General features: G+C 44.0%; 1 protein-coding gene across 2 annotated transcripts in view; it reads left to right on the top strand.

The window, feature by feature from the left end:
- LOC120981154 (inositol-trisphosphate 3-kinase B-like) overlaps positions 1 to 19,945 on the top strand; it is a 63,754-nt gene that overhangs the window by 32,511 nt on the left and 11,298 nt on the right. For both annotated transcript variants that reach the window (XM_040410670.1, XM_040410671.1), the window contains exon 3: positions 18,920 to 19,004. In XM_040410670.1, coding sequence (XP_040266604.1) covers positions 18,920 to 19,004 — 85 coding nt within the window. The remainder of the gene's footprint in view (positions 1 to 18,919; positions 19,005 to 19,945) is intronic.

Raw genomic sequence — 19,945 nt, 5'->3', positions numbered from 1 at the left:
GTTAATCAGACCTCAGCTCAGATCCAAATGTTAATAGGACCCCAATAACACCTCAGATCAGAGCCACAATGTGAATGACCCCCCAGACCTCATATCAGAGCTGCAATATAAGAACCCCCCTCATTCAGACCTCAGATCAGACCCCCTAATGTGAATGACCCCCAGACCTCAGTACAGACCCCTTGCTCAGAGCAAATAAAATAAATAAATACACTTGCCTCTCCTGCTCCGGATGCCGCCACCACCTCCGCTCCAAGGATCCAGCCCCATCTCTTTCTATGGCGCTCATTAGTATTCACCCCATAAGACACACTGGCATTTTCCTCACAGTTCAGGGGGGAAAAAAGTGCATCTTATGGGGTGAAAAATATAGTAATACTTCATGCAAAGGCCTTTGTTGGTGATGACAGCTTGAAGACTCCTCCTGTATGGAGAAACTAGTCACATGCATTGCTCAGGTGTGATTTTGGCCCATTCTTCCACACAAACATTCTTCAAATCCTGAAGGTTCTGTGGGCTCCATCTATGAAGTCTGAGCTTTAGTTCCTTCTGTAGATTTTCTATTGGCTTCAGGTCAGTCTGGGCATAAGTGGATTTTTTGGGCATCGTCCTGGCCAGTATGTGTTGGCATACCCTGTTTTTCACTGTATAGGAAAGGGCTTAGATATTCAGAAGAGTCCTTTAAAACTGTACACAACATGACCCCATGTACGGCATATAATATATCTCTGAATGTCTAACAGTGGCAGAGGTCGGAGCTTTCTCTTAGAGCTATACATCAGGAAATACTTGCCTAACCTGTAGGAAAGTTATCATGCAGCATTTCTTTTCTGGCAACACCAACAGGAACGTCTTGAGTTGTACTCACCTGCAACTTATGTCTCTAAGTGTGGCTGTGCACTTCAGATGGCTGTTAACTAGCTATGCCTTACTAGCCTGGAGGCTGAGCATGCATGTGTCCTCAATAGGGAGCGGGAGTAAGGTGCTGCCAGACACCTCTGGCGTTTAGCTTATCTCCCTTGAGAATAAAGGATTGGGCATGTTGACCTCCATTAGACATCTGCCATCAGTGGAGTGTCGAGACACCACTATGCATATTAGATGGTTCGCTGGTCTCACCTAAATTGGCGGACTGGCCAGCATTCCTATGATGACCACCGTATGACAGTAAGGCCTCATGCACCAAGCCATATTACACATCAGTATTTTACGGATCGTTAATATTGCATCTACAGCCTGTAGTGGGGCAGACTTTACCTTCGTGTGACTCAGAGTATTCTTCTGAAAGGGGTATTCCGAGAGGTAGCCACAGGATCGGTGGGAGTCTTACTGCTGGGACCCCCACCGATCACGAGAACGGAGGCCCTGATCTGGTCATTTTAGGAGAGCAGCAAGGGGTCTGCAGGGGGTACACGGCCCCCGTTCTCGTGATCGATGGGGGTCCCAGCGGTAGGACCCCACCGATCTGATAGGTATCCCCTATCCTGTGTATAGGGGATAACCTGTACCTAAAGGAATACCCCTTTCAGAATTCATACCTTTAATGGTAACTCCCAGGAGTGATCTTTGGATCTCATGTTGATTTTCAAGTTTGTTGTCTCTGCAAACATAGGTGCACATTCTGTTCCTTCTAGACTGATGAACTTGTGAAGGATGAACTGTTTGTACAGTGTGACCAGAAACAAAATTTTGAAGATCAAAGCACAAATTTAACCACAAGGAAACTGATGTCATGCAGGGACCGACAATCAAGTGGCATTGAGGGTCTCTTGTAGCCAGCAGCATTTCATGTTTTGGAATCATTAGGGGACTTTTAAAATGTATACCGTACATTTTCCTATGTATGTACACTGAACAAAAATATAAACGCAACACTTTTGGTTTTGCTCCCATTTTGCAGAAGCTGAACTCAAAGATCTGAAACATTTTCTACATGCACAAAAGACCCATTACTCTCAAATATTGTTCACAAATCTGTCTAAATCTGTGTTAGTGAGCACTTCTCCTTTGCCGAGATAATCCATCCCACCTCACAGGTGTGGCATATCAAGGTGCTGACTAGACAGCATGAATATTGCACAGGTGTGCCTTAGACTGCCCACAATAAAAGGTCACTCTGAAATGTGCACAGTTTTGCCTTACTGGGGGGTGGGTCAGAAAACCAGTCAGTATCTGGTGTGGTCGTCATTTGCCTCAAGCAGTGCAACACATCTCCGTCGCATAGAGTTGATCAGGTAGTTATTACCCCCGGTTTTCTAATAAATTACCCCCGGTTTTCTAATAAATTACTCCCGGTTTTCTAATACGTCCGTGTTCCACGGACGTGTGAATTCAGCCTAAGACACAATTTTAAGTGCGTCTTATAAAGTGAATACTAATGAGCGCTGGGAGTGAGTGTAGCACTGCTAGAGCTGGCTGGTCTTCTTCTGGGCACCCACTGTATTTTGTCCTGACTCCATACAGCATCAGGGTGTAGTGCATATAGATGTGCATTATGACCTGACACTGTGCAATGTCAGGTCACAGTGCAGCGCAGTGCACCCCCGGCAGAAGACCAGGCAGCGGTGAGTGCAGGAATAGTGTACCGTCTGAAGCAGGAGCGGTAAGTTGTGTTATTTATTTTAGTGTCTGATCTGAGTTCTGAAGAAGACTGGGGGCCTAATCTGAGGTCTTATAAAGTTTGGGGGTCTGAACTGAAGTCTGATGAAGAGTGGGGATCTGATTTGGAGGTCTGATGGGCGATATTTTCTTTTCTTATTTTCCTCCTCTAAAACCTAGGTGAGTCTTATGATCAGGTGCATCTTATAGAGCAAAAGATTTTGCAGAAAAAGATTCAGTAAAACGTGTAATTTATATATTTATATATCTATTTCTGACTTAAGGTGTTATCAGTGATTCATAGCATTATCTGTGTAAGTGTGCACATATAACTATATATCAGTCAGCTTTTCCTGCTCTATAACATGCAGATTGCCCTGCATTTCGTGATGACAGGTCCTCTTTAAGACAGCCAGACCCCATGAGTATCCCTAGCAGAACGCAGTTCCCTGTCTTTCTATGTAACGTCAGCCGGACTAGTTCTCTCTTCGAACACCCTCCCCCTATGTTTTTCTGGCGCGCGTGACTTTCATTAGCTCACCACTTATATCTTTTAGCCCTTGTGTATATTTTATGTTTGTGCTTTTTATGCTTTATCTTCAGTTTGTTCCCATTAGTTTGCTTCATTTCCTGTGCATCTTCCTCTGACTTCCACGTCGTGACCTCCACACCTGTCTCTTCTTCTCTCCCCCCTTCTGCCCTCTTTTCCTCCCTCTCTCTCTTTGCTGTGTAGAAGGATTTCCCTCCTGCCGGTGACGTCGTTGGTTTGTGGTTTGCAAACAAGAGAAACAGTTCTAAGAATTTGGCCATGACTGGGTGATTACCAAAGAGGGGGGGGGGGGGGGGGTGACTGCGAGAGAAGGGAGGAGCGCGGCAAGAGGGAAAACTGCAGAGAAGGCGAGGAGAGAATAGAAATGGCTGCACTTATTGTGTGCCCAGGCCAGAGCACCCAGTATTTCCAGGCACCTGCTGGCATCACTCATTTGTTCAACAAAAATTATTAATAAAAAAATGACTATGTAACTGAAAATGGACCCCAGATGTTCTGGTACATTATTGTTATGTAACCGTTACATACACGATGGTACACATTCTATTCATTTTCAAAATCCGTTAATTTCTCATATTTTCGGATGACACAGTGTTCACACCTTGGTAGTGACAGATGTGGTAAGGGTAGATGACCATCATTAACGTGTTCAAGGGCCGGTTTTATATATACTGATTGACCTTATTAGGCCGGGTTCACAGAGGAACCAGGGACGTAGCAAGGAGAGGGTTACCGAGGCATGTGCCAGGGGGTCACCAACGATTCTCTCTGCCTTGGTCTGGATGTGCAAATACAAGGCTGGGACAACGGACTGAATGTGAAGGAAAATGTAGCTGTGAAATGTTATTTCATAGCGAAGGAAAATTAAAAATGTTGTGTTAAAAAAAAACATGCCGTGCCACGTGTAAACTACCAGCGTCGCCATGCTTGCCCCATCTAAAGCTGCCCATAGAGCTTCACTTGCAGGCTTTCAATTGCTCATTCACGACTTCACCATACACATGCATGCTCACCTGAGAGTGTACTGTATGGGCTTTTCTCCTGGGAGTACAAAATGAGCGGTTGTTGAAATTCAGTACACCCGATCCTTCATCTGAGTCAGGAACTCCCCCATACACATTAGATTGTGAACTGGTCCCTCTGAAAACGGTGGAGCCGGCCCACAATAATACGTACGGGGGCCTTAGCACAGTAGGAAATGGGAAACGCACCATTACAGTGCATCGAAAGGGTTGTCCTACAAAAAACTTTTTCAAACCAGCACCTGGATCTGAATATTTTTGTAATTGCATGTTAATTAAAAATGTTGTGTAGTCAATGAGTTGTTTACTGAAATCTGTCTGTATAGCGCCACCTGCAGTTTGCTCTTTTCCTAATTTCCCTGTCCTGCTCACTGAGACGGATGCACATGCTCAGTTCTGTCCTTCAACTGCCACCGGGTGCAGCAGAAAGGACACACCCCCCTGAGCTGTCATCTTGAAATAAATGTAGCAGAGCAATTGAAGTGATGAATGGGGGGGATCTCTGGATCCATGTGAGGTACAGGGCTGGTTCTAGCTTTGTTAGAAAGAGGCCATCATGTGCTATATGATGTCTGATTTTCATTTTTTACATTCATTACGTTAAGATCCCTTTAAGGGGAGAACATAACTCTCACTTTTCTTTGCTATGTAAAATACTGACAGATGTCCGCTTTGCGGAAAAGAATAGGCAGTTATATTAAAGGCTGTCCGTGCCAAAATTGCGCAACGCACACAGCGCCATCCGTGTTTTGCGGATCCGCGATTTGCGTACTGCAAAACACACAACGGTCGTGTGCATGAGGCCTTAGTGAAATAAATGAAGTTCTGAAGACTGCTGTGTGATGTTGAGTGGAACATCCCCTCCTTGTAAATGTCTAGCTATATATAAAGACAGTCGGACAGGTTAGACCGCTTCTCTCATCTCTGTGGTCTCCTCTGTATTTTGCAGAGTTTCCTTAACTCAGTTTAGCCCTGGGTCTTTCGTAATAATTCTTATACATATACATACATATACACGTCACATCCTGTGCAGTACTGTCTACGTACATTCAGGTGTATGAAGTTATGTATTACTCTTTTATGCCGAGGATACACTATAATGCCTGTACATATTGGTGAAGAGTTATTTTATTTGATTGTCCTATGGGGGTCATTAAATCACAGGTTGCAAAACTGGCGACTCTTTAGCTTTTCCCAGCACCTTCGTGACTTTTTCAAAAGGTGGGTGGGAGGAGGCTGGCAACGGACAGGGGCTCCATTCAACAACATTTACAACGAAAATCTCCTCCAGGCTTCAGTTCGGGTGCACGGACAGCGCATGACTAATTTCTTACGAGGTGTGCGCCTCTTAATAAATTGTTTGGTTCTCATTACGGTGTTTTTTAATTTTTTTTATTAAGACTGACACGTGAAATACCGGCCTTAGTAAATGACGCCCAATGTGTAGGTTCAGTGTCATTCAACCCACTTGAGTATATTGGGATATGGCAAGACATGCAGTTTTTATGATGTTGTTTTTGAAGCCAAAATCATAAAAGGAGAGAATATCTTAAAGGGGTTATCCGGCCTAGCAACCGACAGCTTCAATGTGCCCAATAACTTGTGCCCAATAAAAAAACAACATACCTGTCCGCAGGCCTGCTGCCCACACCGCTGCTGGCAGGCGGAGTGGAAGTGGCTTGGCCCTGTGACAGTTGCAATTACGATAATCACCGGCCTCCACGTTCACAAGGATCTATCCTTAAAGGGGTTGTCTCATCTAGGAGCCAACAGACCCAGAGGTCTTAACTTGTGCCCAATAAAAAAAAAAAGTCTCACCTGCCTGCAGTCCTGCCACTCCCCCTGCCCCATTCCTGGCTTGGCCCTGTGACTGCTGAGGCCTATGACCGGCCTCAGCAGTCGCATGTGTTAGAACAGCGCGTCACTACCAGCGGTGCCGTTCTAGTACGTGTGAACACTGAGGCCAATGATTACCATAATTGGAACGGTCACAGGGCCAAGCCACTTCCTCTCCGCCCACCAGCAGTGGTGTGAGAACGGCAGAACTTGCGGACAGGTAAGTTGTTGTTTTTTTGGCACAAGTTAACACTTCTAGGTCTGTTGGCTCCTAGATCAGACAATCCCTTTAAGGGTAGATGCTACTTCTATTTTTATTTTTTTTGGTTTTGGTTTCAAAAACTGCATCAGAAAACCTGTATGTGTGGATGCACCCTAAGAAATCTGTCCGAATAGCAATGACTCCATATTGTTTTATTCGGAAGCATAAGAATAATGTCGGATTTCAGAAAAGTTTGAGGCAGATATACTAATCATGTCTAAGAGACAGTGGGATCCTTCAGACGAGCGATCGGAAGGACCATACATGTATGGCATCTGTGTGCTGAAAATCGGAACTACATGGTACGTGCGGAGATGAATATAATGGGTCAGTGTTTACGATGCTCATCTGAAAGAGCCTGAATTTGGTGCATCTTTATACACTTTTGTCTAATTTTCCAACACCCATTGTTTGGCTTATTTTGCGCCAAAATTGTGTGGCAGACATTTAATGTGTGTTAGCTTAGCTTAAACCACGGCTCTTTCGCAGTAAGCCACACCCCGATGCCAGGCAAGCCACAAAAAGTGTCTAAAGCGCACAGTCAAACATGTATAACAGCTTTACACTGCAAAGGAAATCAGTATTCTAAAAAATAAATACCCCCACTGTGAAATACACAGGAAAATACTGTGAATTAGGAGTTTGCTACTTCCATTAGAACTGTCCTTCAGCTAAAGACGTTTGGTACAATCATAACGCTACGGGTGCTGCTACAATACGCCTTTTCATTCGTGTTTTTGGGCCTGTAAAAGACACCATGAAAGGGTGAAAAAAAAATCTGAAAACATCACTACAAAAAACAGTGGGGCACATTTTTAGTCAAAAAATAGTCCTAAGTCGCCATTTCGACACCAGTTGGGCTGGATGAGGGCAGAGCAGGAGCCAGGGGCTGGCGTAGTTTTTTTTGCCAGGTGCAAGGACTGCCATAGATGTGCCTAATTTATGACAAGGTACAAAACGAATCTTTGGGCAGCGCAAGGGGGAAACTAAAAACAGCGTAAAAAGCCGGTCATAGTAAATGTGCCTCAATGTTTTAGTGGGCAGTATATAACATCTGTCAGTGGAGAGCAGTAAGAAAGAGTGGGGGAGATTTGTCAAACTGGTGTAAAGTAGAACTGGCTTAGTTTCCCATCGCAACCAATCAGATTCCACCTTTCATTTTTGACAGCTCCTTTGGAAAATGAAAGATGGAATCTGATTGGTTGCTATGGGCAACTAAGCCAGTTCTACTTTACACTAGTTTGATAAATCTCCCCCAGTGCCCCTCAGTCTGAAGGACCCAACACCTTGGGTGTATAGAACAGAGTCCATTTATTCCATTGAGAACTGTGTAGTAAGGACGTTGTCCTGCGGAGGCGCTGCAGGAGAATCGAACACTTGCTGTCTGAGATATTGTGGTTGGTGCTCTTTAAGTGAAGCTGTACTTTGCCTATGTACACACAGGCAGAGCATTTCTTTTTCCCCTTTAATGGCTGATTATAAGCACCCACCTTCCAGTTTCCATTCCCTTTATCAGTAATAGTGGAGTCTGTTCTGTAACCTTGTCCTGGCCGAGGCTGCACTCTGAGTGCGGGGACGTTTTTTCATCTATACTCCAGTATATCTTCATATAAATCCAGAAATTCGTTAGATGTCAGTAAGGTCAGGCGTCTGCCGTGTTGGGCAGCGCCCTTTTATCCGGGTCTACGTGATGTGCCCGGGAGAACTGCAGCACCATTCTGCTATGCTGTCTTCTGAAGGTTTTTAGGGCTAAATATATTATTCTGCTCAGAACTGCGCACTTCATATCGGCATGACTGCCTAGTATAAGGTGAAAATCCCAAAAATATGTATTATAGCGACTATGTCATGAAATACAATGCATTTGGCATGATGGGAATTGTAGTACCCCCCCCTCCCCCAATCTTAGATGATTGATATGTACAAAGCCATGACTATTATAGCATTCTCCATGTTGCCTGCAGCTCTTTTTGCACGTCCATGCACATTGCCGCCGGGTGGTAAATGGTTAATGTTCGAGGCAGCACAATAAAGGGAACTCCCTGAGTATCCGGGGAAGTCTCTGCCCTCCCTCCTTGTGTCCTGTCTCTGACAGCTCAGATCTTATATAACAGATCCCTCCTAAAGGCCCTGGTGGGTTTCTCTTGCAGGCGCCTGGTGATGACCTGAGCGCTGTGCATAGTCATAGCAGAGATACGTTTTATTATAAAGGTATTATGGGCCAATATAGAACAGCTGTGCCCCCCAAGTTCCGCCATCCACAGTTATGTCCTCCTAGCATGATGGCATTCACCACAGATGGTGAGTCTAGGATCTGCACGTACATATTAGTGCCCACAGCTGTGATGCCTTTCTGTCCATGTATGTTGTGTGTGAGTGTGTGCGAGCCTGAAAGCAGAAGTCACGGCTGTACAAACAGATCCAAGGAGACAGGCAGTATGGAAACTATTCTAATTATGTAAACACGCGGAGAGGAGGGTGATCCCTGCCCTAACGGGAGAGAGCCGAGACATCCCTGCACGAGAGAGAGAACACATTTATCATGGATGGGCCTAGCGTGGCGTATAGGCAGCAGCGCTGGATTTCATCCCATTTCTTTCCGTTTTGTCTTGTAAAGTTGCATGCTACATAAAGAAATATTAGACCCCCTTGATATACGGTGCTTGAGTTCCCAGAAATTACATCTATCACGGAAATCATCAGGAATGGACGGGGAACTTGAAGTGGCCCTGGAAAAAAACTAAAAGTGGCCTCATGTCGTAGGTGGGTCCAAATTAATAGAAGGCAGAGCCAACAAAGGTAGGCAAAGCCAGCAATACCATTTTGCGGCACAAAATACCACCCCAGTAGAGCCAAATACCACAGTGCATCACAATATACTGCCCCAGCAGAACCAGATACCACAGTGCATCACAATATACTGCCCCAGCAGAACCAGATACCACAGTGCATCACAATATACTGCCCCAGCAGAACCAAATACCACAGTGCAGCACAAATACCGCCCCAGCAGAACCAAATACCCCAGTGCAGAACAAATACTGCCCCAGCTGAACCAAATACTACAGTGCATCACAATATACTGCCCCAGTAGAACCAGATACCACAGTGCAGCACAATATACTGCCCCAGTAGAACCAAATACTACAGTGCAGCAGAATATACAACCCCAGAAGAACCAATAACCACAGTGCAGCACAATATACTGCCCCAGCATAACCAAATACTACAGTGCAGCACAATATACTGCCCCAGCAAAACCAAATACCACAGAGCAGCACAAAATGCTGCCCCAGCAGAACCAAATAGTACAGTGCAGCACAATATACACTACTGCCCAGCAGAACCAAGTACCACAGTGCAGCACAATATACACTACTGCCCAGCAGAACCAAGTACCACAGTGCAGCACAATATACACTACTGCCCAGCAGAACCAAGTACCACACTGCAGCACTATATACTACCCCAGTAGAAACAAATACTACAGTGCAGCACAATACACTGCCCCAGCAGAACCAATAACCACAGTGCAGCACAATATACTGCCCCAGCAGAACCAAATACCGCAGTGCAGCATAAAATAATGCCCCAGAAGGACACTGTGGAGTCCAGCATCATGTTCGGTCCTCCTACACCAGTTGCCTCAGGATAGCAATACCAAGAGGGCACCTGCAGCTGCCAGCCAGGTACTTAGGTATTTGATGCTCCAAGCTCTAGGAGCGTCAGACCAATACTCACTTGGCTGGCAGTCATGAGGAGGGCTTAGGCGGCCCCCTGGACATCGGCCCACTGGGAAGTTTCTCTGTAGAGACTATGGCCAGTCCATCCTTGGAAATTATTCATCCTCCTGCTAGTCACGCCAGATCTGTAGCTAGGGCCTGCAGAGATACTAGCTACATGTTGGCTCCAGCCAATATGATCTTGATGACAGGAATGTGTTGCAGGCAGCTCAGAAATAGTGTATCTATCTATGGCTTATATCCAGAAAGCAATAGCACAACATTTGAGTAAAGTCAGATCACCTTATAACTGATAGGTAATGTGCCCCCTTCCCCCCATGTCACTGTGGATTTATACTTTCCCTTTTTGTGCCTCTGTTTTTAGGCACACTGTGATATTTTGAGGCGTGACAAAAAACCTGGTATGAGCCATTGGACTCTGTCATTGTCCTCTGGAAGCATGGCTGTTTGGGGGAACACAGTACTTCATGGAAGCCCCAAACAGCAGCACATGGAGAACCTTTGGATCTGTAATACAGATGTGCAGAGTCCATGTGCAGGCGCTCAGGGATCGCGCTGGCGCTTTCACTGTATACTTAAGCCTTAACATTCTGAATTGTTTCACAATTTCCTGTATAGCTCAAGTGCCATATGCTGGTGTGGTGGTGTCTTCTGATTAGAAAGTAATAGAAACTCAGTAATTTGAGTAACTAATAGTGTGAACCCCTCTGTACCCAAAATTATAAATAGGGTCTTCTTGCACTCAGCGCCATCTCTCATGATGTAATATGCGACTTGACTCCTTTGTGCTTTACCTTTTAATACATCATAATAATTTGCACAATCAGATTTGATCCAATAAATGTGGATTCATGTGGGTCAAAAAGCACGGAGCACACCGGTTCGCATGTTGTTCTCATAAATTTGGCAATCTCTACATATATAAGAATAGCGGTAATATTTCCAGAACAACAAGGCATGACTTTCCATGCATTCAACCTGCATTCAATGCTGTTTCACGATACATTGTCCTCCTGTCAGAAATCAGTTCACGTAAAGGCCACCGCTGTTATGACAAGGTTCCATTATGCAGTTCTTTTTAAACAATAGCAGGAACATGGAATCAAATGTGTTAATCAGGCACAAGCCGGGTACACGCAGGGTTAGCATTTTGCAGGCTCCATTAGTGTTCGGAAGTTCCTATTGTGACTATAAAAATATTTCTGCCAGATAAAAATGACTGCACCACCTTAGAAACTCAACCTTCCAATGTCAAGCCCAGTGCTCAAGAGCATTAGCCCATAATATCCCCCATAACGGTGCCTTCAAAACTGTCTCACACGGCCTAAACCACAGGGGAAATATGTCACTTTTGGGAAGAATGTTTAGACACTACCTACGGGTCTTCGAATAGTCTCACTCACTGACTTTACAGATTAGGAGCTTCACTTCTATAGTGAGATTTATCAAAACTAGTGTAAAGGTAAAAATGGGGGCAGCCATGACAGATTAGTGACACAGCTGCTGTCCCCTCACACTGATGGTCTCCATGTTCTCCTATGTGATGCGGCTTGAGCCTGTCTTCTCTGTCAGCTCTTATATGCAGGAGACCGGTGAGAAGCTGCATCTCATAAAACAACACTGGAGAGTCGGCACACACAGATGGTATAGACAGGCAGTGTGAGTCAGGAGGCTTATATAACTGCAGCTAATCACTGTATACAGTTACCTACTATACATGTGCACTCCTTGTCCTTTACATAGGGAAGAAATTGGGGCAGAATTATCAAAACTGGTGTAACAAAAAATTGGCTTAGTTGCCCATAGCAACCTATCATATCCTACCTTTCATCTTCCAAAGGAGCTATGAAAAATGAAAGGTGGAATCTGATTGGTTGCTATAGGCAACAAAGCCATTTTTCCTTTCCACCAGTTTTAATAAATCTCCACCCTAGGGTCCAAATAAACAATTTTTTAGTTTTTCTTCCACGAGTTCTCCTTCAATTTCAGTCCAGCCTGGAACGTCTTGTTGTAGAACCTAGAACCCAGAACAGTATAATTCCCTTGATCCCAGCTTGTATTGGATCTCAGATATATAGATGTTCTTACCTAAATAGTCTAATTTTTCTGATCTTCAAAGGCTTTGGAGGTGGACTATGAAAAGTATGAGGCTGTTGGGTTCCACATTAAACGACCTTAAAGTGCCCATACACATAGTTTAAAAATAAACTCATTCAACCAGGATGGATGGTGGCAGACTTCTGAGGGCCAAAAATGTGATCCTCCAGGTTGGAACTTTTCTCTACACAAGCCTGGCATGATCAGCTGATCCTCTACCCCTTTGTGCAAGGCGCAGAGAATAATTTTTTAACTAAAATCGACTCCCAGATCAGCCAGTGTAGTATTTTCTGTTGCTTACGCGATCGTTCATATGAACAAGTCCAGGGACAACTGATCGTCTGCCTTATGGATGATCATTATCTCATGTGTACGGCTGGATTTAGTGTAGTATAAGGGTTATTACTGTATAAACCTGCAAGACGGTATACCACTGCGGTATTGAGTCAATCCACACTTTAGACGTGTATGGCTGAAAAGGTGGACTCAAACGTACTACTTGACTCGGAGCTCAGGTGGACATCATGGTTCTCATGGCCTCCTGAAAATGACCATTTTATATTATCAATTCTTGATCTATGAATATTTTAGTCATACTTGTAAATTTAACCCATTAGTGAACTTAGTAGCTGTTTATTTCCACAATCCATTATTTTTATAGGCTGGAGCAGTGATGCATCACGGCTGAGATATGCTAAGCATATGGATGCATATTATGGCTGAACTAGCTACTTGTCCTCTTGACATTCTCCTTAAGTTTGTCTGTCTCTTTAAGTCTGTTGCTTTATGTTCTTTTCTGGTCTTTGTCAAACATGTGGATCCCAATGTAAATTTCTTCCATGTGAATCTATGACACTAGTGATGAAAGATGTGTGAAGGCAGCCAGGCCTGACGGCTCACACTGTGTGCTTTGTATTGTTTGCGTTACGTCTTTACGGCCTTCAATTGAATTAGGTTCAAGACCCCGATCTGCAGGAGCTGACCTTCATGAGATCAATAACTGTAATACATTGAGCTTTGAAAATATCTGCTCATTTCACTCATCCACATTCATGCCGTGCCAGTATATAATCTGTTTTCCGTATTTACTTTCTATCACAGTGATCCCTATTACAGCATTATACTGGATTAGCAAAAGCATTGCAGTGCTTTGTGTATATCCAAATTATTCCCTTTAGCCATGAAAGTTATAATTTGCAGATTTACAGAAATTTTGAAATGTCTTGCTGGTCAGCCGGACAGCAGATTCGTGTCGCCATGTAGGACTGGAAGCTGTATCAATGTATAACTAGCGTTCAAGAGTCTGTGGGACACCTCGGTGACAACCCTTATGGGAGCTGAAATGGAAGATTTACCTTAAAACAGACATCACTTTTTTGAAGCAGAGGGAAATGATGAAGGTTGTAACAGGTGACACTTCTGCTGCTCCTAATGTTATCTTGGTGACCACTGGTCCCTCGATTGAAGAACAATGAATGTTAGATTTCACACTTCAAAAGATCACATTGTGTGGAAGAGCTTCAGAGCTCAAAGCATTCCTTACTGGCTCAGTTTCTGCACAGTAGCCTTCTGGGATGTGTCATCTTCACACCGGATATTATACAGTAATCTGATGCAGAAAAAAAATCTGCATTCTAGGACCTTGCTACAGCTATTCGGGGTGTGTTTGACAACAAGCTTGCCAACTCTTTCCAGTAGCAACCGGCAGAATTGGGAATTCAGCTCTGGAGTTTAAGTCTATCTTCACACAGACATGCAGAAATTATGCACGCTTTCTGTGCATTTCCACGACAAATCCACATCAAGATCTGCATGTTGTACTTGTGGATTTTTTTGGCGGATTTGATGCGATCTTGCAGCAGATCTCACCCTTCCATTGAAAGGGGTGAAATCTGCATCACAAATCTCACAATTGACATGTTGCATCAAAATCCGCACGGCAGGTCAGTTTCCACACGGAAGAAAAAAGCTAAGTGTACATGAGATTTGTCTAATCGAATACACTTTCCTGGTACTGTATTAAGCCTCATTCACACGTCAGTATTTTGGTCAGTGATTTCCATCAGTGATTGTGAGCCAAAACCAGGATTGGAGCCTCCACAGACATCAGGTATAAGGGAAAGATCTGCACCTGTTCTGTGTTTAGACCCGCACCTGGTTTTGGCTCAAAATTACTGATGGAAATCACTGACCGAACACTGACAGGCCTCATGCACACGACAGTGGTTTTTCTCGGCCTCCGTTCCGTTTTTTTTTTTGCGGATAGGATGGGGACCCATTCATTTCAATGGGTCAGCAAAAAAATGCTGATAGTTAATCCGTTTGTGTTCCGCGTCCGTTGTCTGTGTTTCCCTTCAGCAAAAGAAATAGTGCATGTCCTACTTTTTTCACATTTGCGGACAAGGATAGGCATTTATTACAAGGGATCTGTGGAAAAAAACGGATCCTCCAAAAAAAAAAACAGATGCCGCATCAGACGCACAATTTGCGGACGCAAAAAAAACCTGTCGTGTGCATGAGGCCTTACACTGTGGATTTTCCATGCGTAATCCTGATTGTGTGCAGGTAGCCTTAAGGGGTTCTACCACTGGGACACTGCCATCACTTGAATGGGGCCCCCCCCAAAATGAATGAAATGTCAGGTCTAGCATGTGTAATGCCACTCCCTTCCTCTATATGAGACCTGCTGGAAATAGCCAAACTCTGTATGACGGTCCCATAGAAAATGAATGGAGCAGCGGTGCGCATGTCCGATCTGACGTTCCATTCATTTCGCGGGCTCAGCAAAGTGCAGGGCTTCTGTTGTAGGAATGGGTGGTCCCAGTGTTAGAATCTATCTAAATACAGTAATCTAATAGTTACTCCCTATCATGTAGATAGGAGATAACTGGCCCCGATGCTCCCCCTTGTCTTGCGCTGCATTACGCAGGGCAAGGGCTTTCTCTTTACTATGGGCTTCACATGAGGATGCGGAGACTTCTGCCTAGTAGTGATCCTGGTGGCGTCACAAATGGGCCGTCTTATAGCGCTGTCCTAGGCGGTTTTAGAGCCCCTTTTGTGCCGGCGACGTCACAGGGATCACTGCTAGGCTGAAGCCTCCTCCTAGAATAACGAGAAAGTAAACAAAACCGACCTTGGCCTGCGCGATGCAACGCAGGACAAGAAGGACTATCCTGCTATTGTGATATCGTCCAAAACTGCCATTATGTCCTATATTTTATGATTATATCAAACAGTGCTCTGCATGAATATTTCTCATGTTTTTCAGACCTTTTCAGGTAATGGTAGTTTATCTGAAAACCCATTGCCAAGTAACACAAAAATATGACTCATTTCCACTCCCCTGATGGTCTGTTTTGATACATCCAGTGTTTAATAGGCGAATAACAAAGAAAAGAAGTGAATAACAGGGAGTAAAAAAAGTGTAGCTTTCATTAATTTATTTTGGGGGTGAGGTGAGGTAGGGGTGGTAATGCAAAAATAAAAAACTGGCAATTCTGCTATTGTTATTTTTCTGCTGCTGACTGCGTCATAAAAATAGTATATCACATTTGTTCTATGGGTCAGTATGAATGTGGTGATACCGAATGTGTATAGTAGTTTTTATTTGCACAATAAAAACATGTTTTAGGGAGCAAAGTCCTTTTTGTGTCGTTGTCATGTATAACGGAACCGTTATGTGTCTCCGTAGACATGTATTAGGCCTCTTTCACACAGGGGGCGTTGCGTGTGAGGGCCGGATAGGATGCGGGTGTGCGTCGCAGGAAAATGCGCGATTTTTCTGCATGAGTGCAAAGCGTTTTAATGCATTTGCACGCGCGTGAGAAAAATCGGCATGTTTGGTACCCAGACTCAAATCCAGACTTCTTCACAGAAGTTCGGCTTTGGGTTTGGGATCGGTGTTGTGTAGATTTTATTATTTTCCCTTATAACATGTTTATAAGGGAAAATAATAGCATTCTGAATACAGAATGCAAAGTAAATTAGGGATGGAGGGGTTAAAAAAATTAATTTAATTAAATTTACTTGTCTCATCCACTTGTTCGCGCTGCCCGGCTCGTCGTCTTTCTTCTTCTTTGATGACCTGGGAGGAAAAGGACCTTTGGTGACGTCACTGCGCTGATCACATGGTCCATCACCATGGTGATGGACGCACTTGCTTGCGGATGCTTGCGATTTTCACGCAGCCCTATTCACTTCTATGGGGCCTGCGTTGCGTGAAAAACGCACAATACAGAGCATGCTGCGATTTGCACGCAATGCACAAGTGATGCGTGAAAATCACTGCTCATGTGAACAGCCCCATAGAAATGAATGGGTCCGGATTCAGTGCGGGTGCAATGCGTTCACCTTCTTAGAGGCTTCCGTTTTGCTTTCCGTTCTAAAATTCCATTACAGTATTATCCGTTATAACGGAATCTATAACGGAATGCCATAACGCCAATGTGAACCCGGCCTAAATTGTTGACCAATTTTTAGAATCTTTTGGGGGGTTAGGGATTAGGAAGAAAACAGCATATAAACCATTCTTTTTTCCATAATATTATTTTTCAAAAATTTTTCATGATACAAGTTTTTTCTTTGGGGGTTAATGAGTGATCGATTGAACAGAATTTTTCTCTTTAAAGGAGCCTCAATACTATTTTAAATTTGACCCATTTAAAAGATACAATTCTGGCTGCCTTTCGCAACCACTAGGGGGGACTTTCTGCATACTGTTACAATACATAGTTAACTTAAAGCAGAACTCCAGGACTTTGCCTATATGGAACAGGACAGGCCATTCATAAAGGATACGATAGAGGCTTGTGTGTATGCCTAGTGTATACCTGTTTTATTTCATGTGTAATTTGGGGGTTGTCTGCCATCTTGATTCCTTCTCCCCTCAGATATGGTTTTCCTAATGAATCTTACTGTTCCCGTCATGCCTGTCTTTGCAGAGACAGAGGGGTGGAGTCTCACCACACTGCAGAACAAGAGGGCAGCCATGAGAGATTAGTGACACAGCTGCTGTCCCCTCACACTGACGGTCTCCATGTTCTCCTATGTGATGCGGCTTGAGCCTGTCTTCTCTGTCAGCTCTTATATGCAGGAGACCAGTGAGAAGCTGCATCTCATCAAACAACACTGGAGAGTCAGCACACACAGATGGTATAGACAGGCAGTGTGAGTCAGGAGGCTTATATAACTGCAGCTAATCACTGTATACAGTTACCTACTATACATGTGCACTCCTTGTCCTTTACATAGGGAAGAAATTAGGGCAGATTTATCAAAACTGGTGTAACAAAAAATTGGCTTAGTTGCCCATAGCAACAAGATTCCACCGTTCATTTTCCAAAAGGAGCCCTGAAAAATGAAAGGTGGAATCTGATTGGTTTGCTATGGGCAACTAAACCAGTTTTCCTTTACACCAGTTTTGATAAATCTGCCCCACTATATCTATGACAGAATACAGGGATCTACAGAGGAGTGTGGGGAGGGGCCTGAGAGTAGTTCACAGGAAGTCAGTCAGAGAACCACTTCCTGTTTACATATTAGGACAAGCTCTGGGCTGCTGGTCAAACTTGAGGTCACATGACCAGGTTCCTATAATGAAAAGTAGGGATGAGCGAATCGACTTTGGATGAAACATCCGAAGTCGATTCGCATAAAACTTAGTTTAGCGAGCGCTCTGTACAGTATTAGAATGTATTGGCTCAGATGAGCCGAAGTTATTACTTCGCATAATAACTTCAGAAATTGATTTATACTGTAAAAAAACATTTCCTGAACTCGGGTTCGGTTCCAAGGTTCGGATGCGGACCCATTCACTTCAATGGGGGCCGCAAAAGATGCGGACAGCATTCCGTGTGCTGTCTGCATCCGTTGCTCCGTTCCGTGGTCCGCAAAAAAAAATATAACCTGTCCTATTCATGTCCGCGTTTTGTGGACAAGAATAGGCAGTTATATTAATGGTTGTCCGTGCCGTTCCGCAAATTGCGGAACGCACAACAACGCCATGCGTGTTTTGCGGATCCGCGGTTTGCGGACCCGCAAAACACACAACGGTCGTGTGCATGAGGCCTTATTCACACAATCAGTGTTTGATCAGTGATTTCCATCAGTGATTGTGAGCCAAAACCTGGAGCAGATTTTTCCCTTACACCATATTTCTATATAGGCACCAATCCTGGTTTTGGTTCACAATCACTGATAAAGCATTAGGTTGTAACAAATTACCCTGCTAAAATACTGGTGGTGAGTGGTGAGAGGAAAATAAAAACCCGGAGTGCTTCTTTAATTAAAACAGTACACAGTTAACTCATAGGCTCCCTCTAGTGGTGGCTGCAGGCAGACAGAATTTTATACTTTTCAAATTAGGATTTTTCAAGCCATAACATAAAACTAACTCAGTTTAGGGATGGCCCACCATAGCGTGGAAGCCATGCTAAGGGGACCTATTAACATAAATGTAAAAGGCACAAACACAGACAATAAACTGAAGAAGCGGAATCCAAAATCCGGGAAATAGGCCAGGGACAGAAATCGAGTGACATTAGGCTACAGACATGTAGGGTAATGTACAAAGTACTTTCTTCACACGTATTTTTGAGGCATTTTTTGTGGCCTGCATGAAAAGTTATGATTTTTATGCATTTTTTTTTCATGCAAATAAAAAGATCGCAAAAAAGTTGTATGGTTTGATAGTATAGGGTGTTAGTGGTGACATACACGGTATGTGGGTGTGGGAGACTTCTTACTCTAAGGCATGTTTTGTGCCTTTTTTTATACTAAATAAATCTAATTCAATAATCATTTAATTTTCTAGACTAAATCATGGAAGACTTTCTTCACTATGGTGCATTGGTCCCTCCGTCGACAGAATTCTTGGGTGCAGCTGGCAGGCCATGAAGGTACAAGATCTCGTGTCACTAGGTCATATAATATACGTTTTAGCATTTTTATGGAAATTCTCTTGGTAATGACTGTGTTGTTTGGTATTTAGTGCAGAGGGATGAGTAACTGGGCTCCTGCATATTGTACATTTTCTGTATATTCCACAAGAAGGTTCACAATGCTTGATGCTCTTTCCATAAAACCTGCAAAATGATTAACTTCCTCTTAAAGGGGTTTCTGGATTATTAGCTCCACACCTGTCCACAGGTTGTATGTGGTATTGCAGCTCAACCCAATTTACTTGAATGGAGCTGATCAGCACCCTGCTTGGACAGATGAGGCACTATTTTTGGGAGTAAGCCAAGTGAATAGGATAAACAGTTGTAATTCCACCGCACCGCCGCTAGAAAGGAGATGACACGTAGGTAAACACCAAGAGCAAGCATTGCTCGCACGAGCGCCTCAGCCCTTTCAAACAGCTGATTGGTGGGGATGCTGGGAGTCGGACTCCCGCAGATCTGATATTGAAGACCTATCCTAAAGATAAGTCATCATTATTACACCACTGTGCAAGACCTTTAAAGAAATACTCCGGGCAAAATGGATACACTAAGTCAGGGGTACTCTACTTTTTGGAAAGGTTCACGTACCTGGGTCTTCTGTTGGGTGAAGGCCTGAGCCGCAAACAGTAAAATGTAAGCAGGGACAACATTGCACTGCGGGAAGCTGTTTCTTTCTAAAAATAAGCCACGCTTTTAATCCCACCCAGTCCCCTTAACACTTCATATTAGTGATACCCCCTAAGTACCCACCATGCAGTATGATGCTCCTAAGTGGCCTCCTTGCAGTAAGATGTCCCCCTCACAACAGGTTAATGCCTTAGGTGCCCCCACACATAATGAGGCCCCCTTAAATGGCGTTCATATAAAGTGGTGCCCTTTAAGAGTCTGCCATGCAG

The sequence above is a fragment of the Bufo bufo genome, chromosome 10, assembly GCF_905171765.1.
Source record: "Bufo bufo chromosome 10, aBufBuf1.1, whole genome shotgun sequence".
Classification (NCBI taxonomy): Eukaryota; Metazoa; Chordata; class Amphibia; order Anura; family Bufonidae; genus Bufo; species Bufo bufo.
The sequence above is the reverse complement of the archived record's forward strand: the minus strand, read 5'-3'. Positions and strand labels throughout refer to the sequence as shown.